This window comes from Notolepis coatsorum (assembly GCF_963971535.1).
Source record: "Notolepis coatsorum genome assembly, chromosome: 1".
NCBI lineage: Eukaryota > Metazoa > Chordata > Actinopteri > Aulopiformes > Paralepididae > Notolepis > Notolepis coatsorum.
Genome location: NC_140165.1, coordinates 250,166,420 through 250,187,050, shown reverse-complemented (window position 1 = coordinate 250,187,050; position 20,631 = coordinate 250,166,420). Strand labels below are relative to the sequence as shown.

The window sequence follows — 20,631 nt, the reverse complement described above, 5'->3', positions numbered from 1 at the left end:
CATTGTTGATGCTGATGCTCTGTCTTTATCTCGATTCTACCAGGATGAGTTCACTGAGCACTGGGTAGGGTACACGTTCTCCACACCGGCAGTACCACATGAGACACAAGTATCTCATAGGTTAATTGAGTACATTTACATTCAGTCATTTAACTGACACTTTTACCCAAAAAAGCGACTTACAAGTTGTGTACAACAGGTCAGCAGGAAGGGTACAACTCTATGGTACAGCTAAGGGTAAGTGGTGTTGTTCAGTGTTGAACCTGAGTGCTACGCTCTGAGTACATAGTAGGTCCACTTGGAAGTATGAAACTTGGAACACCTATTGTGCCATAATTGTTGATTTGCTTTTGAAGGAGAAATTTTTCCCAGCTTGGTCTCAGTTGGACTTTAAAGTGGTAAGCTGTAAGATATTTCTGTTTGTTTCCCAGCTTGGTTTTAGTTGGACTTTAAAGTGGTAAGCTGTAAGATATTTTTGTTTGTTTCCCAGCTTGGTTTTAGTTGGACTTTAAAGTGGTAAGCTGTAAGATATTTCTGTTTGTTTCCCAGCTTGGTTTCAGTTGGACTTTAACTCTTTCTCTGCCACGCTGGGAACAGGATATGTGCTGCCACGCATTAAACCAATGGAGTCAGTCACCTTGTTTGCAGGGCTATAACTATATTCTATTATATCTATGGATGCAACACTATGGCCCATTTGACATCGAGTATCTATCGTTCAAGATGTGAAAAAGAAAAAAAATTCCATCCATACATTCCCGTTTTATACCGTGGTGAATATAAGTAGGGTTTTAGAGCGGTTTAGGGTAATTCCTGGGAGGCTAGTAATAGCCTGTGACGTATATTATACTTAATCCATTGGCATTTCGTCCCTATACACGCTACAATAAAAAATTCAAATGCATATGATCGGTATATTATGTTCCATCATGAATGCATCAAAGGGGGGGGGGGTTGTTTCTGATTAATTGATTGTCAATAACGGCATTCGTTAGTACAACAGCATACACTGATCAGGGCGATGTCTATGAAAACAAGGCACAATCAAGCTGAAATTGACTTTAAATTGCTCTTACCTGTGGCCGGTGAGATTCCAAAAAGAATATTCCAATTATTTGATTGCCATCTGGTAGATCGTATGTCCATTTGGGCCACGACATAACCCACCACAGCATAATGAATCGGGGGTCCCGAAAACTATTCAATGCGATCGGGTAAAGCCCTCGGTCCAGGCTACTAGAAAAGTCTGCCTGGAGGAATTTCATCGACACACAGCCACATACACAGAGCCTCACAGGGAGTGCAACATCGGCCGCATACCACCAGGTGGCGGTATTGGACTTTTGCGATCTCAGACTCATTCCCTATGGTTACACAGGCTCCCTGGATGGATAACGATAAAAAAAATTGCGAATAAAAGAAATAACAATCAAATAACGAGAATTCTCGTTGTTGGCGTCCAACGATTGGCGGCCAATAACGAGTATACTCGTCGTTGGCGGGGAATGAGTTAAAGTGGTAAGCTGTAAGATATTTTTGTTTGTTTTGATAACATCTATCAGTGATAAGCGGTCATTGCTGCACTTACTGGCTTTGCATCTTGAAAATGCATGCTGACGACCGAGGTCACCTTCTATTCATTCCAAATAAACGGCTGCTGCCGCTGGCGATGTGAAACGCATCACTTCCTGTGTGCGCTGGATGATTTTCCCGGGAATGTCCTACCAGACGCCGCTGTTTGGAGCAGCAAATGTAAACATGTTCATATCTGTTATCTGTGTGTCGCTGAATGCTACTTTAACATTGATTCATGACTCTCTCTACCAGGTCCCGGGACAGAATGATTCTCCAGGAGGAAGAGGAGGAAGAGGAGGAGGAGAGAGGAGAGCAGGGGGACCAGAAAGGGACCCTGTTGAGTAACGAGGGAGAGGGGGACAGGGTGTCCGGCCCAGAGGTGGTGTCTCCTCCTCTGACCCCCCTCCCCACCGTCAGCCAGCGGCTGCAGAGCACCTTGCACTGTGTGGACCTCACCGTACAACAGGTGAGCTCAGGGTTATCATTCATTCATTCATTTATTTTTCAGAGAAGTATTCTTTTGATCATATATAGTAGTAAAGAGAGAGAGGGGGGGGGGGGTATGAAAGAGCCATATAAATTCGCTTTAATTTTCATATGAGATAGATTTTCAAATCACTTTATCTATAGACTGTATGTTTTTAGTTTTCTTTTAAGATATTTTCTAGGGCATTTTTAAGTGCTTTGATTGACAGGACAGAGAGAGATAGGGAGGACCTGTCTGTTGTTTCTGTGATGTTATTGAGTCTGTTGTTTCTGTGTTAGTTGTTATTGAGTCTGTTGTTTCTGTGATGTTATTGAGTCTGTTGTTTCTGTGTTAGTTGTTATTGAGTCAGTTGTTTCTGTGATGTTAGTTGTTATTGAGTCTGTTGTTTCTGTGTTAGTTGTTATTGAGTCTGTTGTTTCTGTTAGTTGTTATTGAGTCTGTTGTTTCTGTGTTAGTTGTTATTGAGTCTGTTGTTTCTGTAATGTTAGTTGTTATTGAGTCTGTTGTTTCTGTGTTAGTTGTTATTGAGTCTGTTGTTTCTGTGTTAGTTGTTATTGAGTCTGTTGTTTCTGTTAGTTGTTATTGAGTCTGTTGTTTCTGTGTTAGTTGTTATTGAGTCTGTTGTTTCTGTGTTAGTTGTTATTGAGTCTGTTGTTTCTGTTAGTTGTTATTGAGTCTGTTGTTTCTGTGTTAGTTGTTATTGAGTCTGTTGTTTCTGTGTTAGTTGTTATTGAGTCTGTTGTTTCTGTGTTAGTTGTTATTAAGTCTGTTGTTTCTGTGTTAGTTGTTATTGAGTCTGTTGTTTCTGTGATGTTAGTTATTGATTCTGTTGTGTTGTTTTCAGGGGAGGTTGGTTGGTGTGTGTGGCAGCGTCGGCAGTGGGAAGACCTCTCTAGTGTCAGCCGTCCTGGGACAGGTAAGGTCACAGTCAACGAGGCGGGAGGTTTTACCCTTGTCCATGTTTCAACCCACAGGTCTTTTTCAAGACTAAAGGACACAGTTGTACGACATGATATATATATATTTGTATTGCTAATCTAGATGACCCTGTTGGAGGGCAGTGTGGCTGTCAGAGGGGACTTTGCCTACGTGGCCCAGCAGGCCTGGATCCTCAACGCCACGTTCAGAGACAACATCCTGTTTGGGAAAGAGTACCAGGAGGACAGGTAGGACAGGACACTGACATCACCCTGTTTAATAAGGAGTACCAGGAGGACAGGTAGGACAGGACACTGACATCACCCTGTTTAATAAGGAGTACCAGGAGGACAGGTAGGACAGGACACTGACATCACCCTGTTTAATAAGGAGTACCAGGAGGACAGGTAGGACAGGACACTGACATCACCCTGTTTAATAAGGAGTACCAGGAGGACAGGTAGGACAGGACACTGACATCACCCTGTTTAATAAGGAGTACCAGGAGGACAGGTAGGACAGGACACTGACATCACCCTGTTTAATAAGGAGTACCAGGAGGACAGGTAGGACAGGACACTGACATCACCCTGTTTAATAAGGAGTACCAGGAGGACAGGTAGGACAGGACACTGACATCACCCTGTTTGAGAAAGAGTACCAGGAGGACAGGTAGGACAGGACACTGACATCACCTTGTTTAATAAGGAGTACCAGGAAGACAGGTAGGACAGGACACTGAGTGTTTTAGTGAAGCTAAAAAATTATTGTATTCTCTCCATCTCTCTCTCTCTCTCTCTCTCTCTCTCTCTCTCTCTCTCTCTCTCTCTCTCTCTCTCTCTCTCTCTCTCTCTCCAGGTACCAGTCAGTACTGAGTTGTTGTTGTCTGAGACCTGACCTCGCCCTGCTGCCTAACTCCGACCTCACAGAGGTTGGTGTTAAGATGTGCTTCTTGTAGGCGGCTAAGTGGCGCAGTGGGCAAGGCGCTCGCCACTAACGCAGGAGATGCTGGGTTCGAGCCCAGCTCTCGGCGTTGCTTCCGGCTTGGCTGGTCGTTCATACTAATACAATTGGCAGTATTAGGGGGTGGGAAAGCCGGTGGGTGGGGATCGGACGTTGTGGACAGCGACTCCTACAGGTCGGTTGGTGCGCCTGTACAGCAGAATCAGGAAGTGTCGGGGGCAGCGTGAGCCTCCCACGCGTTACTCCTCGCCACTGAGAGATCGAGCTGCGCAGGTGAAAAGATGCGACTGCTGCCTCCTCGAGTACCGGAGGGGACACGTGATGCAAGGCTTCGTCCACATTGCAGCCGACCAGTGGGAGGCATGGTCTAGCAACGTTCGAGACAGGGGAGGGTAGAATTGGATAATACGAAATTGGGATGGGAGAAAAATAGAAAATGGGGAGAAAAAGTAGATAAAAAAAAGATGTGCTTCTTGTTATCATTGATTTATATCACAACATTCTGTACCAAGATATCAAACTATAGCATAACTATAGTATTTCAGTACTAAGTTTGACAGTGACATGGTTTAAATGCTGTTTTCCACGCCAGCCCCTCCCACCCCTCTGAGGCACTGTGAGGAAAACACTGAGCTGTTTGAATGAGTACAAAGAGCTTAGAGTGTAGGAAGAGAGAACTCAACACCACGCCACTCACATCCTTAATGAACTCAACACCACGCCACTCACATCCTTAATGAACTCAACACCACGTCACTCACATCCTTAATGAACTCAACACCACGTCACCCACATCCTTAATGAACTCAACACCACGCCACTCACATCCTTAATGAACTCAACACCACGTCACCCACATCCTTAATGAACTCAACACCACGCCACTCACATCCTTAATGAACTCAACACCACGTCACCCACATCCTTAATGAACTCAACACCACGCCACTCACATCCTTAATGAACTCAACACCACGTCACCCACATCCTTAATGAACTCAACACCACGCCACTCACATCCTTAATGAACTCAACACCACGCCACTCACATCCTTAATGAACTCAACACCACGCCACTCACATCCTTAATGAACTCAACACCACGCCACTCACATCCTTAATGAACTCAACACCACGTCACTCACATCCTTAATGAACTCAACACCACGTCACTCACATCCTTAATGAACTCAACACCACGTCACTCACATCCTTAACACAATGAGAGCCACGCCCATTGACCAAATTAGGCCGTTCCGTGCCAGCGCTTTAGTCAGTGGGAGGACGGGGACATTTGCGAACGCTTAAACTATATATTAGATTATGGCTATGGGTCTAATACACCCGTCGCTTATCAATGACTTGCTTGCAGTCAACATGTACGAAACGGATTGTTCTTTCATTGGTACATTTCCATTTCTAGTCATTCCAGAGAAATCCGCGATAATAGATCTTTAGTGGAATACACAAAACACGTTGTCATTTTTCGGCTGATTTATGAATCGTTTTCGAATAAACGCTAGATTATCGATAGTATATGTGTATTTATGCACGCTAGAGAAGCGGGCTGAAAAATCGATTATCTTATTTCCTGATCAGCGAGCACACACTCACAGCCACACACACACATATGGGACACGTTGATATATAGGTGAAAACAGCTCTGATTATCCTAAGACTGGTAAAATAGATTCCTTACCTCAGATCAGATGTTATCCAAAAAGATTATTCCAATTCCTGATCGCCATTCCAAATATCGATCGCGTTTATTGATTCAGCGTTGGGTGCTGGAAATACATAATCCACGCTGTTTTGAGGGCCGGCGATCACTTGGTCTCTTCAGTTGGCTTGATGGAAAAGTAACATGAGGAAACTGCCCCCCCCCCCCCCCCCCCTTCATCAGTCTAAACTAATGGGGTGCAGTTACACAGGGAGAGACGATAGGGGGCGGTATCTTCCCAATTGAGCTCAGAGAGACTCTGCAACACTAGCGTGAGGCTCAATTGATGAAATATGAATTAAAATCGCCAATAAAAAAAAATACGACAAACAAACGCTATATAGCGTTGCCGGCACTCAACTGGCGGCATGAACTAACGACAAAACGTGTCGCTGGCATCCAAAGTGTTAATGAACTCAACACCATGTCGCGGTCTCTCCTCAGATTGGGGAGCGCGGTGCCAACCTGAGCGGTGGGCAGCGGCAGCGCGTCAGCCTGGCCCGGGCGCTCTACAGCGACAGGTCCGTCTACATCCTGGACGACCCGCTCAGTGCGCTGGATGCCCACGTGGGGAACCACATCTTCAACAACGCCATCAGGAAGCAGCTTCGCAGCAAAACCATCATCTTCGTCACTCATCAGCTGCAGGTATGGAGTAAAGTCTTCCTCGCAGCGCTCCACCGGCGGCAGTAGGCGGCGCTCACGCTGTGCTCTTGTGTTGATTTTAATATCGTTTCTCGTGGAAGTGCTGTTCTGTTATCTGCCACCAGGAGGTGCAGAGATTCTGCCATTCTGCTGTGTTGGCAGGCTGTGGCTGTCAATCTCATTGTACTGTGAATATCTATCCACTAAAAACATGTGTTGTGTGTGTGTGTGTGTGTGTGTGTGTGTGTGTGTGTGTGTGTGTATATCTGTGTGTGTCTATGTGTGTGTGCGTGTGTGTGTGTGTCTATGTGTGTGTGTGTGTGTGTGTGTGTGTGTGTGTGTGTGTATATGCTTCTGTGTGTGTGTGTATCTGTGTGTGTGTGTGTGTATCTGTGTGTGTCTATGTGTGTGTGTGTGTGCGTGCGTGTGTGTGTATGTGTGTGTGTGTGTGTGTGTGTGTATATGCGTCTGTGTGTGTATCTGTGTGTGTGTGTGTGCGTGTGCGTGTGTGTGTGTGTGTGTGCGTCTCCAGTACCTGGTAGACTGTGATGATGTGATCTACATGAGGGATGGCAACATAGCAGAGCAGGGCAGCCATGAGGAGCTGATGAAGCTGAATGGAGACTACGCTGCCATGTTCAACAACCTGCAGCTGGGAGACACGCCTTACATAGAGGTACACACCCACTACTACACACTCACTACACACACACCTTATATAGAGGTACACACTCACTACACACACACACTCACTACACACCTTATATAGAGGTACTCACTCACTACAGGTCTTATATAGAGGTACACACTCACTACACACCTTATATAGAGGTACACACTCACTACACACACACACTCACTACACACCTTATATAGAGGTACACACTCACTACACACACACACACTCACTACACACCTTATATAGAGGTTAGGGCTGACCCCTATTAGTCGATTAGTCGACTAATCGGTCGAAAGGAGCCGTAGTCGACTGTCCAACCTCTTAGTCGAATATAAAAAATAAAAAATAAAAATATTTATAATTTTTTTATCATTCTTTCCTAAAGAAAAGAGGCCTAGAAGCGTGGCTAACGCTAATGGCACGTATACCAGAGGCTAACTGCCTACGAAAACAGGCACAGAGGCACTGAAAGAGGATTTCACCCATCTGATGAACACAGTAGACTAGACAAATATCAAGATGTATCCATCAGTGGACCAATTGCATGCTTTTGCAGAGGACAAGAAGCCTTCAGTCGACTCCTTCAGACATTAAGCACCCCCCACAGCCCAAATGGAATGATAAAAAATAATAAAAAAATAAAAATAAATTAAAAATATTATATATATATATATATATATATATTTTTTTTTAGTCTACCAATAGTCGACTAACGGCAAATTTTGGCCAATCATAGTCGACCATCCAAATCCTTAGTCGGGGACAGCCCTAATAGAGGTACACACTCACTACACACCTTATATAGAGGTACACACTCACTACACACACACTCACTACACACCTTATATAGAGGTACACACCCACTACTACACACTCACTACACACACACTCACTACACACCTTATATAGAGGTACACACCCACTACTACACACTCACTACACGCCTTATATAGAGGTACACACTCACTACACACACTCACTACACACACACTCACTACACGCCTTATATAGAGGTACACACCCACTACTACACACTCACTACTACACACTCACTACAGGCCTTATATAGAGGTACACACCCACTACTACACACTCACTACTACACACTCACTACACACCTTATATAGAGGTACACACTCAATACACACCTTATATAGAGGTACACACTCACTACTAAGGCTGTCCCCGAACCCTGTTTTTGGGATTCGAACTTCGTCAGGGTTTTTCGAACGAACGTTCGAACCTTCGTTTAAAAAATAAAATAAATAAAATAAAAAATAAGTTAACACTTTAATCGCTGGTGCTCATCCAAATTCGGTCCGACCACTCGCTATAGCTCCCGGGACTCAATTTTTTTCTTTTTTTCTTTTTTTTACTTTATTTTTTAGCGTTTATCGCTTTTTCTGGTCAAGCATGACCGACAGAAACAGGTTGAATGGGATGTAGAGTAGGGGAAGACACTCTGAGAAAATACGGCGGGTCCGGGAATCGAACTTGTGTCCCCGAGCACGGTTGTCCCCGACGCAGAAATAGCGCCGAGATACGCGGTGAGCTACGGGAGCTCCCCCCCGGGACTCCATCTTGACACACTGGATAATCGATCGCTCACCCTAACTCAATAAACAACATGATTTGGACGTATATACTATTATACAACCTGGAAATGGATCCGGTATTTCTCCATCCCATAATAGAAAAAATTCTGTTCCACGCTCATCCCCCAACGGCGTGAGGAAGCCACGGTGAGTTTCAGCGTTATTTTCTAACGTGTTCCATATAAACTGCTCTGATGATCATATGACCCACACTAGGTGAATGATATAACGTTGCCCACGGAATTATAAACGACCCCCCGCCCATCCGGTCAACATCAGATGATACGTAGTAACTTCTAGAAGTACCTCCAGTTGAAATTTTTTATCTGGCACCGATCGCTACCAAACTGTATTTGATCATCAATATAATGCATTTGGGGCTATAAATCAAGTTCTGAAGAAAGCTGCAGAAAACGATAAAAACATACTTATACTTTAGACCATATTTTAGTATGAATATGTGAATGAAAAAGTATAACGTTGCTACACCCTGAACAATAGATATAGGACATTGAATGGGCCATAATAATGTCAATTTAGCAATAGAATTTAAAAAGTTATAGCCCTGCAAAGAAGGGGAACTTCTCCATAGACAAATAGAGCTGGCTAGGGATGGTAAATTATGAATTTAACCATGGCGATCAAAGTGTTAAAAAGAATTAATTTATTATTATTATTATTTATTTTTTACTATCCTCAAACTAAATCCTCAATTTGAATAAAGTGTAATTGAATAAATGATTAATCTGATTAAATTAATCTTATTTTTTTTATTAAATCAACTTTCCAGCCCCAGCCCAGGGAGAAGCCCCAGCCCAACTAAATTAAATCAACTTTCTTTAATGAATATAACTCATCAGTTTCTTTTAATACTATAATATTAGTGTAGCCTGATCTTTATCTGCAACTGTGAAGAAAAACCCCATTGGTTTAAACAGAATTAATATAAAAATATATAAACAAAAAGATTTTACACACTCACTACTGTGGAATATATGTATGACGCCCCCTTCCTCCCCTCCCCTTCCCCCACTCCCCCCATTGTTCACCTGTGACTTAACTGCTCCCCCAACTGGGGAACAGGATCTTTTTACCTGACTGACGGAGCTGGTCTGTTTAGGTAAGATCTCCAGCCATACTCTCTATTGTTGTATTGATTTGATTTGATCTGGTTAATAAACCTTATTATCTGGACCCTCTGAGTGAGCAAGTCATTTGACTCTATTCCTATTTGAATACTATTATTATCCTACAATTTGGCGTCGCGAATTTCGAATTTTGTGCAGACTGATCTGTTCTCAGGTGTAGAGAGAAAAGGATTAGTTTAGGCCGGCCGGTATCTGGAACACATTGGTGTGATCCCCACTTCTCTCTGCACAAGGTGAGCATTTACTGTGTGTTTTAATATTCGAGACTATGGCTGGACAATAGAATAAAGTGTGTTGAATATCTGGGCTGTATTGGGATTCGTTACGGGGGAAACGCGTGTACTCCGGTCCTATATCAGGAGGTTCTGGTAGGATTTGCTATAGGTTGAAGTGCTATTCCTGAGTCGAGTCGGAGCCGACCAAAAGCTAAGGCACACAAAGGTTGTCAACAAAGGAAGATACGTGAGCTTATTAGAGTGATATCATTGGAAAACGCGACTCTCTTAGAAACTATTCTATGATTCTTGTGGCAAAGAGGCGGGACGCTAGGACCGAGAAGCTGTTATAATCTAATTAGATTTAACAGAGTAACGATATATATTCATAGATACAACCTTAAACTAAGCTCACTCTTCCATTCCTGAAAACGATATATTTGGATTAAATTAATCAATTAATCATACAGAGAGCGGGAAGGAAACTAGCGGTGCCTCGACAGTACGTAAATGTACATTTAACGGGACATTAATCGCTGGTTGAAGGGACCGAGACTATGATTAAAAGGTATATATAATCTAATATATCGCTATTAAATTTCGAAGTTCAGGATTCGGTCGTTATGCTTTAATAACGGTGTATAGGTATATCATTGGAACACGGATATGCAACAAAAAGATGCACCCGTCTTCAAATCCTTCAATAGGTTTTGTGATCTGCACGGCCTCAGCCAACTAATCACCCAACCCACAAGGATATGTGAATCAACTCAGACTACCATTGACCTCATACTGACCTCTGACAAGTCCAAGATATCCAATAAAGGGGTTATAGCATGCGGGTTAAGTGATCATTATATGATATTCTGTACCCGCAAAAAGCTAAAACTAAAGGCTGGCTGTCACAAAACAGTCACATCTAGAGACCTCAAAACCTACTCTAGCGAGGCCTTTAACCTTGAACTGGAGAGTCTGGACTGGTCAGATGAACTCAATGGTACACTGGTTGAAGAAACTTGGCTTGGCTTCAAAACCAAATTTTCATCAATACTAAACAACATGGCCCCCCTAAGAACCACCAGGGTAAAAAATTGCGCTGAGCCATGGATGCACACTGAAATACTGACCGCTATGAAAGCCAGAGACAAAAAATGCTCTGAGTTTCGTAAAAGTCAGTCAAAGCTTACCAAAAGCACGAGCAGTGAACTCCAAGACCACGTGACTGAACTCAAACTAGAAAGAAACAGACTAAGAAATGACGTAAACTCCATGATCAAAACTGCTAAAAAAAAATTCATCAATGACAAAACCGAGGAAAACAAAAATAAACCACGTGAACTTTGGAAATTACTCAACAATCAACTAGGCTGCAGTAAAAAACTCAAAACCAGGTTCTCAAACATAAACATAAAGACGGACAACACGCTCATCACAGACAACATTTACATTTACATTTACATTTAGTCATTTAGCTGACGCTTTTATCCAAAGCGACTTACAAGTTCTGTACGACAAGCCATCAGGAAGGGCACAACTCTATCAGCTGAGCAACAATGTTCATCAAAGTGTTGAGTGCTACAGTGTAGGTTAGTTTATTAGGACAAGTGCATGACAGTACGGTTAGTTAGGGTTAGATTTTTTTTTTTACAAGCTGGATGTAGCCAATTACTTAAACACTTTCTTCACAAACATAGCCACAACACTGGTAAACAAACTACCCTCCCACTCAGGGCAGTATGGGGTAGAACACATAGTAGCATACTACAAGAACCTAGGCGTCCACAAAGACGACTTCAAACTGGAAATAGTAACTACAGATGAGGTACTCAAAAAACTGAGCGCCCTCCAACCAAACAAGGCCACTGGCCATGACAACATCCCCTCCAAATTCCTCAGAGACTCAGCAGCAGCCATCACCCCAGTCATCACACACATAATAAACCTCTCCATAAAACAGGGACACGTCCCCAAGGACTTCAAAATTGCGAGAGTAACACCCCTGCACAAAAAGGGCAGCAAATTAGACCCGGGTAACTACCGCCCTGTTTCTATCCTTACATCCATCTCGAAAGTCATGGAAAAAATAGTATACGAACAGATCGAAAAGTACCTCGCGGAAAAAAATCTAATCTACGAATTCCAATCTGGCTTCAGAACATCCCACTCCACTGACACATGCCTTCTCTACTTGAACGACCACATCAAACAAGAGGTGGACGCGGGCAAATACTGCGGCATGGTCATGCTGGACCTACAAAAGGCCTTCGACACTGTCAATCACACCATTCTGATTGACAAGCTAAAAGCAATTGGTTTTGATAGTTTATCAGTGAGCTGGATACAATCCTACCTGGAGGGGAGGGAACAGATGGTGGAAGTAAACGGTACACTATCCCCCCCCCTCACAGTGAGCTGTGGTGTTCCACAAGGAAGCATACTAGGACCGCTACTATTCCTAATTTATGCAAATGACATGTCGTCAGCTTGTGACTGCAACTTGTTCCTGTTTGCGGACGACTCAGCCCTGCTGGTCTCTGACAAGAACAAGTTACAGGTTGAAAAAGCCCTCAGCTCGGAACTAGGCAAAATCTGCATATGGCTCGCCGACAACAAACTATCATTACACATGGGCAAAACAGAGTCCATTCTCTTCGGTTCAAATAACAAACTCAGCAAGACCGACGGCTTCTCGGTTACAGTGGGTGACAATATTATCACAAGGAAAGATGAAATTACCTACCTGGGTTCCATCCTAGAGGCTAATCTTTCCTGTGACAAAATGGCATCCAATGTAATAAAAAAAGTCAACCAACGAACGCGATTCTTGTACCGGATCTCCGCTCTGGTAAACAAGAATACCCTGAAGACTCTAGCAGGAGCACTCATTCAAGGGTACTACGACTATGCTTGCACCTCATGGTACCAAAGCACCTCAAAGGCACTAAAAAACAAATTACAAACATCTCAAAACAAGCTAGTCAGACTACTACTTGACCTGACTCCTAGAACCCACCTCACCCCTGCCCACTTTGACAACCTAGGATGGCTTAGAGTAGACGACAGAGTACAGCAACTTGCAATGGGCCTGGTCTACAAGATACACTACGCGACCAAGGTACCCATGTACATGTCAAAATACTTCCCAAAGGTCAGTGAATACCACGATCACAACACCAGAGGGAGCTCCACAAATCATGTAAAACCCAGATTCGGATCAAACAAGGGACTAAACACGTTTCGCAATTATGCCACATCAATGTGGAACGCCCTGCCTAAAGCTGTAAAGGAATGTGAATCACTACCCACCTTCAAAAACACTCTCAAAAAACACCTACGTGAGACTGCAATTCGAAACTGGCCCCCACAAATGTCCTAACCTAGTTGTACAGTAAATGACCAAGTAAGGCTTTGTCAATATTCCAATGTACAGTGTAAAATGTGTGTGTGTCCCCTTCCCAACCCCCCCCCCCCCCCCCCCCCCACCTCCAATGTACAGCCCTCACCCAACCCACCCAACCCCACCCCACCCAACCAACCTCCTCCAATGTACAGTTTCTATGCCAAATGTATATACACTCCTTTTCTGGACACTTTTGTATCACAAACAGTACTGTATTTGCAAATCTGATATGTCATAAATGTATAGATGTAGCAGTACTGTCTATCTGTATGTCATGTATGTCATATATGTTATGATGAATTGAAAATGGGGGACCCTGATGTAAACAAGTCGAAAGTCTTTCTCTGGTCTGCATCCCCTTAACAATTGTATGTATTGAGCTGTACTGTACTGTACCCATTCTGCAATCTGTTAATAAACTTTTCAATCAATCAATCAAATCAAGGGTATAAATGCCTTATCGCAGCAGGGTGCTGGGCGATTAAACGAACAGCGATCCAATACAGACCAGGTATATACACACGTTAACTTTTATGTATTTTCGTTTGTTTGTCTGTTTGAGTCTTGTTTGTGTGTGCACAGTATTATAACCCGCTGAGGTGTTTATTGAGTTAAGAACGAACCGGCTGATATCGCAAAGCATTGAGTTAACGTTATACGTTATACAAGGAAGCCAGGAAAGTGATTTCCGGTAGTGATTTCCGGTTGGGAATTGTAGTTTTGGTTCCACTTCCGGTTTCACGATAGGTAATGATAACGGCGCTATAAATTACATAGTGATAACGATACATAAAGTAATTGGAATAATATGTATAAGGATTCAACATCTAAATTAGGTATAGCAGTATACAACTGAAATACATATATCTTAGAATCAGACCTGAAAAATTAACTTTGACTTGAATGAATACCTAAATTGGTTCTCTAGAACAATATAGATTGCTACAGTTAATAAGCTATAATTAAGATACCAAGTATATAAAATAAGTTATAATTAAGATACCAAATATATAAGATTGAGTGTCTGGTCTCCACCTTATATACAATTATTTAGTTATAACAAAAAATAGGGCATATGTTCTAGTTTTTTTGTCTGTCTATCTCTGTCTGTCTATTTCTCTCTCTCTCTCTTTCCTCCTCACTGTTTACCAGTCTGATCATATCAGGGACGTTACATCGAGGGCAACGCGGGGCATATAGCTGGTATCATGGGGCGTTCACTAAGCAAAAATGACGTTACCGGCAACTCTCCGTGCGACTTCATGCTAACAAAATATGGACCTATAGCTGTAAAATATTTGGGATTGTGGTCAAAATGGACAAAAAACAACTGGCCAGTCCTAGGGTGTTTTCATAACGGGAAACTTAGAGGCGTACGCGAAAGTTTCCGTGAACGTGCCAGATCGTTTACCGTGAGAAAACAAAGTCGTATCGAACATGCATTGGTTTTGTGGCAATGTGAAATTGATTTGAGAAATATGACACGTTTAAAAGAAGAGGCGGAAAAAAGTATTATAACGCAGTCTCAAACTAAAACGCTTGACAACGGAAAAGACAGAGAAAGTAACACAAGGCCCAATATCAAAAATGTTAAAGGCCTATATCCAAGCCTGACCGCAAGCGTGGTAGAAGACGATTCAGACGATGACATATCCACAAGAGTGACGTTTAACAGAGACGCACATGTGGTTTTAGATAGGAACCCAGACGAAAGAGAAAATGTAGAAGCAGGACCATCAAGGAACAATAGACCTGCTAGTTCACCAACAGTGCAACCACCGTCACCACCAGCGGATAAAATAGAAAAGGTTAAAACACCTCCGGAACCATCACAAATGGTCACTAGATCCGAGAAACCGACCAGCACATATCCTATGAGGATTGTCCCACTAGGCGAAAATGTAAACGCTACAGTTTACTGACCATGGTCACCGACAGAATTAAAAGGACTCGTTGAACAATTTCCCAAACCCGACAGAGACCCAATGGGTTTTATCGAACAATTGGATTTAATATGCCATTGCTATAGCCCGACCCCTAGGGACATGAAACAGCTAATGTTGGGATGTCTAGGAAATAAATATCACAGCGTCTCAACGCAAATGGCTATTCCAAGCAGTGATGCCTGGAGTGAAAACAACACTAGAGAACAGTGTATTACTGCGATAACAGCCGCGGTACAAGGTTTGGCAAGGCGAAATGCATGCATGTCAAATATCACAGCTTGCGTTCAAAACGAGTCTGAAACAGTCGATGCGTTTTACAGTAAATTCAAAGCGGCTTGGGCCGCGAACAGCGGATTAACGGCAGACGAGGGACTCGCAATCCAGGTATCCTATTTCGTTAACGGCCTCCTACCACACGTTGGAAAACATTTGAAAGCCGTCCAGTTAGATTGGGAGAGCTCTCCTATTACAAACGTTAAGAACGCAGCCATCAATATAGAACGACAGCATCACGACAAGAAACGTGTCATCAAAGACATCGGAGTCTTTGTATCTCGACCAGAGGTGGTAAAAGAGGAAACAATACACTGCTATCCAGCTAGAAATTATTACCCCCAGGGAAACAACCAAAGGGGTGGGGGTGGGAACACGCGAAACGGGCCTCCACAGAGGAACGGGGTACAAACATGTTACCACTGCAATCAACCAGGACACCGAATACAGGAGTGTCCCCATGTAACATGTCATATTTGCCAACAAAAGGGTCATGTGGCGTTCTATTGTCCAAAGGAGAATAGAAACAATGGGAACAAAGGGGAATATATGCAAAGAGACTCACACAGGCCCCACAAACCCCATCCTAGCGCCCCACCATATGCAGATTACACTATGGCGGATCCGTTCAAAGGAGACGAGGCGACGAATGTCGCATAGAGGTGCCAACAGGAAAAAAAGATCTGTCTGGAGAATGTTATGCAAATATTAACAGCAAATCCCGAAGAGGAACCCAAAATTAACTTAATGATAAATAACAAAGAAGTTACTTTCATGATAGACACCGGGGCCACACAATCATCAATTGATGAGAGCACAATGGCATTACCCTTGTCTGGACAGTCTGTATTAACAGTCGGGATAAGCGGTGTCCCACAGACAATCCCTTTGTCTATACCAGTTAAAATAGAATCAACTAGCGATTCTTTTTCAACTGAACACTCTTTGTTATTAACATCTAAAGCAGCAGTTAACCTTTGTGGACGAGATTTGCTTTGTAAAATGAACGCTAACATTTACTGCTCACAAGATGGAGTCTTTTTACAGCTACCAGAGAAGGGAGAAAGAATTGAAATACAACAGATGTCACAACGAGTGGGAAATGTGATAGAATACAGATGGAAATTAAATAATGATCCTATCAATGAGTTTGTTTCCACAGCATTGAAAGAAATAACAGAAGCCGACACAGGAGTGAACGCGAGGTGTTTACAGATGAAGTTCCTGGCCGAACACCACGTAACAGCGTCCAAATGGGATACAGACGTACCAAAAGTATATATAGAAAAGGTAAAATCATCCATTGGTAAGACCACACTGTTTCCAGCATTCTCAGAAATATACATCTCCCATGAGGGCATTGCAGCCACAGTAATCTTATCAGAAGTTCAAAGAGTGGCAATTCATGACTCTGATTATACCCCACACATAGCAATCGCATTCGACACGGCGGAAGGAGAACAGGACTTGTCCCCCATGATGAAGAGACTACAGACAGACAAAAGAACAGCTACCTCCCACACTGTTAAGATGAAAAATGGGTGGAATTTAACTAGATTGAAAGATGGATACATAATAGCCACACCCCCATTCATGATTGAAGGGCCATTGATATGCATACCAGAGCCCCCACACGCTGTTTTCCTTCCTGAAACTTCATTGTCTAAGGTACCCCATAAACTGTGGGCATCACACTCCACTGAAGTCGGGCTAATGACATCTGCAGTCCCCCACAGAGTCACACTGAAACCAGATTGTACCCCTCCCAAACTTGAGCAGTATCCGCTGAAACAGGAAGCCATCGATGGAATAACACCAGTAATAGAATCACTGCTATCACAAGGCATTTTAAAACACTGCGAAAGTCCTTGCAACACACCAATTTGTCCCATTATAAAGGCTAACAAACGTGATTGGCGATTTATACAAGACTTGAGAGCCATAAATCAATGCGTGATCCCCATCACCCCATTGGTTTCTGATTCATCTACAGTAATGGCATTAATCCCCACAACAACAACACATTACACAGTAGTGGATTTATCCAGTGCATATTTTAGTTTCCCAATCCATGCCGACTCACAATATCTTTTCGCTTTCGAATTTAATGGTAAACAACTGACGTGGACGAGAGCACCACAAGGATACACAGAATCAGGAACATTGTATAGTCAAGCTTTGCACCACGACCTAAAAGATATACAGTTCCCCGGCGGAAGTACACTGTTAATGTTCATAGATGACCTATTGTTGTCATCCCCAAGTGAAACAGCATGCCACACAGACTCTGTCATACTATTGACTGCCCTTGCAAACAAAGGACACAAAGCGTCATTGCCAAAACTACAGTTTTGCAAAACCAGAGTAAAATACCTGGGACACACACTCGACGGTTCGAAACGGGTAATATCCCACACCCGAGTACAAGCTCTGCAAAACTGCCCCAATCCAAAATCAAAGACAGAAATGCTATCATTTTTGGGAGCAGCTAATTTTTGTCGCCAACACGTGTTCAACTATGCCGCATTAGACCAGCCTCTTCGTGCACTAACGTTATCTGACCAACCCAAACAGATCGCATGGACTCCGACACTACAACTTGCGTTCCAAGCAATGAAAGAAGCTTTAACCACAGCGCCCGGCCTTGGCATGCCAGACTACAGTATGGAATTCTCACTTTTTGCCGCAGAAAGAGAAGGCTACGCGACAGGGATCCTAGCCCAGAGAAATTGCGACAAGATGAGACCAATAGCATACTATTCACAAAGACTTGATAGTGTAGCCTTGGGGTATGCTCCGTGTCTACGGTCAGTTGCTGCAGCCGCGTTCTGCGTATCGAGAAGCGCCAACATTACTCTAGAACATCCAGTAACAGTCTACGTCCCACATTCTGTGTGTATTATTTTACAAAACGCAGCTACACAACACTTATCAGCATCCAGACACACTACATACACAGCGATCCTATTGGCAAACCCAAACTTGACCATAAAACGTGCACCGCCAATAAACCCAGCAAATTTTGTTCCCCTATATGAGGATAACGAAATGTCACATAACTGTATTGATACAATCTCAGCTGTCACCTCACCCAGAGCCGACTTACAACAAACACCACTAGTTAACAGTGATCTAGTATATTATGTTGACGGTAGCGCGTCAAGACACACTAATGGGTGTGATTTGAATGCTGGATACGCTGTTGTTGATGACCATGTGATGATTGAAAGTGCAAAACTACCTAATAATTGTTCAGCACAGGCAGCGGAGATCTTCGCTTTGACGAGAGCGTGCGTGTTGGCCAGGGGTAAGTCTGCTACAATTTTCACCGACTCAAGTTATGCGTTCAATGTAGTGCACAATGTGGGATTAATATGGAAACACAGAGGGTTCATTAAGACATCAGGCATTCCCATCAAACATGCTGTATTAGTCACTAACCTACTAGAGGCGTGTTTACTTCCTAAGCTATTGGCTGTTGTAAAATGTGTTGCACATTCTTCTTCTCCTTCTCTGGTTGCAAAGGGAAACGCCAGAGCGGATCACTGTGCCAAAAGGGCAGCGACCGTCCCCTCCCTGTTGGTAAAACAAATGGCTATCACAATCGCCAATGATAATACTCCCACTTTTGATCATGTCGTTTCATTACAGGCAGAGGCGACATCTGAGTGGCCAGTATGGACGTCAGCAGGTTGTTCCAAAATGCCAGACGGCATGTGGAAACATGCTGACGGTAGAGTTGTAGCTCCAAAACAACTCCTCCCCCTGTTAGTAAGATTAGCACATGGACTTAGCCACGTGTCAAAATTCGCAATGGTGGGCAGTATCACTTCACAGTGGCACGCGCCAGGTATCACCAGTTTAGCTCACCAATACTGCTCAAGATGTGTTGTATGCAATCAACACAATATAGGTAAAGCTATAAAGACTAGACGTGGCGCCCACCCACCACCGTGGGGACCATTTGTTAACATCCAAATGGATTTCATCCAATTAGAAAAAAGCATGGGATACCAGTACGCGCTAGTCTTAGTAGATATGTTCTCTAAATGGGTCGAAGTCTTCCCATGCAGACGCAACGACGCTCAAGCAGTAGCTAAGGTATTAGTCAGAGAAATAATTCCAAGATTCGGGTGTCCACACTCCATAAATTCAGACAGAGGTACGCACTTTACGGCACAACTGATAAACAACTTATCTACCGCATTAGGCATGAAAATACACCTGCACACACCCTACCACCCTGAAAGTGCAGGTGCGGTAGAAAGACAAAACTCAACCATCAAGAACCGTCTAGCTAAGACATGTACAGAGACAGGCCTTAAATGGCCCGACGCCCTCCCCTTAGTATTAATGCAAATGAGATCAATGCCAAACAGAGGAACAGGATTGTCACCTCACGAGATATTATTTGGACGTCCAATGTCGACACCAACCACAATGCTTCCCCCGTTATCACAAGTCCAGTTATTGCTAGCAGACGAAATTGCTATTAACTATTACAAAGCTTTGTGTGCCCAGATGAAAAGGCTCCACCCCTTAGTGAGGCAGGCACAACCACAACCACCAACAACACCATGTCATGGATTGAACCCAGGTGACTATGTATATATAATGGTGTTCAAAAGAAAAAGTAAACTAAACCCCAGATGGTCTGGTCCATTTCAGGTGCTGCTAGTAACGGACACGGCAGTAAAGTGCGACGGAAAAGCATCCTGGATCCACGCATCCCACTGCATAAGGGCAAATCTACCATGAGACCAATAACAATAGGAAAAATGACCACCAACTGGAACTGCTTAATCATCGCATGTGGCATAGCGGGATGCATTGTGTGGGCGACACTGGACGAACCTCAATCATGGATCAATGGGTTTAAGGGCGGTAAGGGGAAAGCAGTTGAACGCACCAAAAGATATGTTAACAGTCACCGCAACAACCTATATTTAAAGCTAAGCCAAGCAGTCGCACATTTTGCTAACCAATCAAATTGCTATGTATGCGGCTTAATACCCCATTCTACCGAAGATGGTTTTCCGTTAATGGGCCTCCCACTAACAGAATGCC

The 20,631-nt window shown here is 43.4% G+C and overlaps 1 protein-coding gene across 2 annotated transcripts in view; it reads left to right on the top strand.

The window, feature by feature from the left end:
- The window catches only part of abcc5 (ATP-binding cassette, sub-family C (CFTR/MRP), member 5), a 168,675-nt gene that overhangs the window by 103,804 nt on the left and 44,240 nt on the right, over nucleotides 1–20,631 (top strand). For both annotated transcript variants that reach the window (XM_084314897.1, XM_084314896.1), the window contains 6 exons: nucleotides 1,828–2,041; nucleotides 2,907–2,978; nucleotides 3,104–3,228; nucleotides 3,839–3,911; nucleotides 6,108–6,311; nucleotides 6,841–6,984. In XM_084314897.1, the coding sequence (XP_084171023.1) occupies nucleotides 1,828–2,041; nucleotides 2,907–2,978; nucleotides 3,104–3,228; nucleotides 3,839–3,911; nucleotides 6,108–6,311; nucleotides 6,841–6,984 (832 nt within the window). The remainder of the gene's footprint in view (nucleotides 1–1,827; nucleotides 2,042–2,906; nucleotides 2,979–3,103; nucleotides 3,229–3,838; nucleotides 3,912–6,107; nucleotides 6,312–6,840; nucleotides 6,985–20,631) is intronic.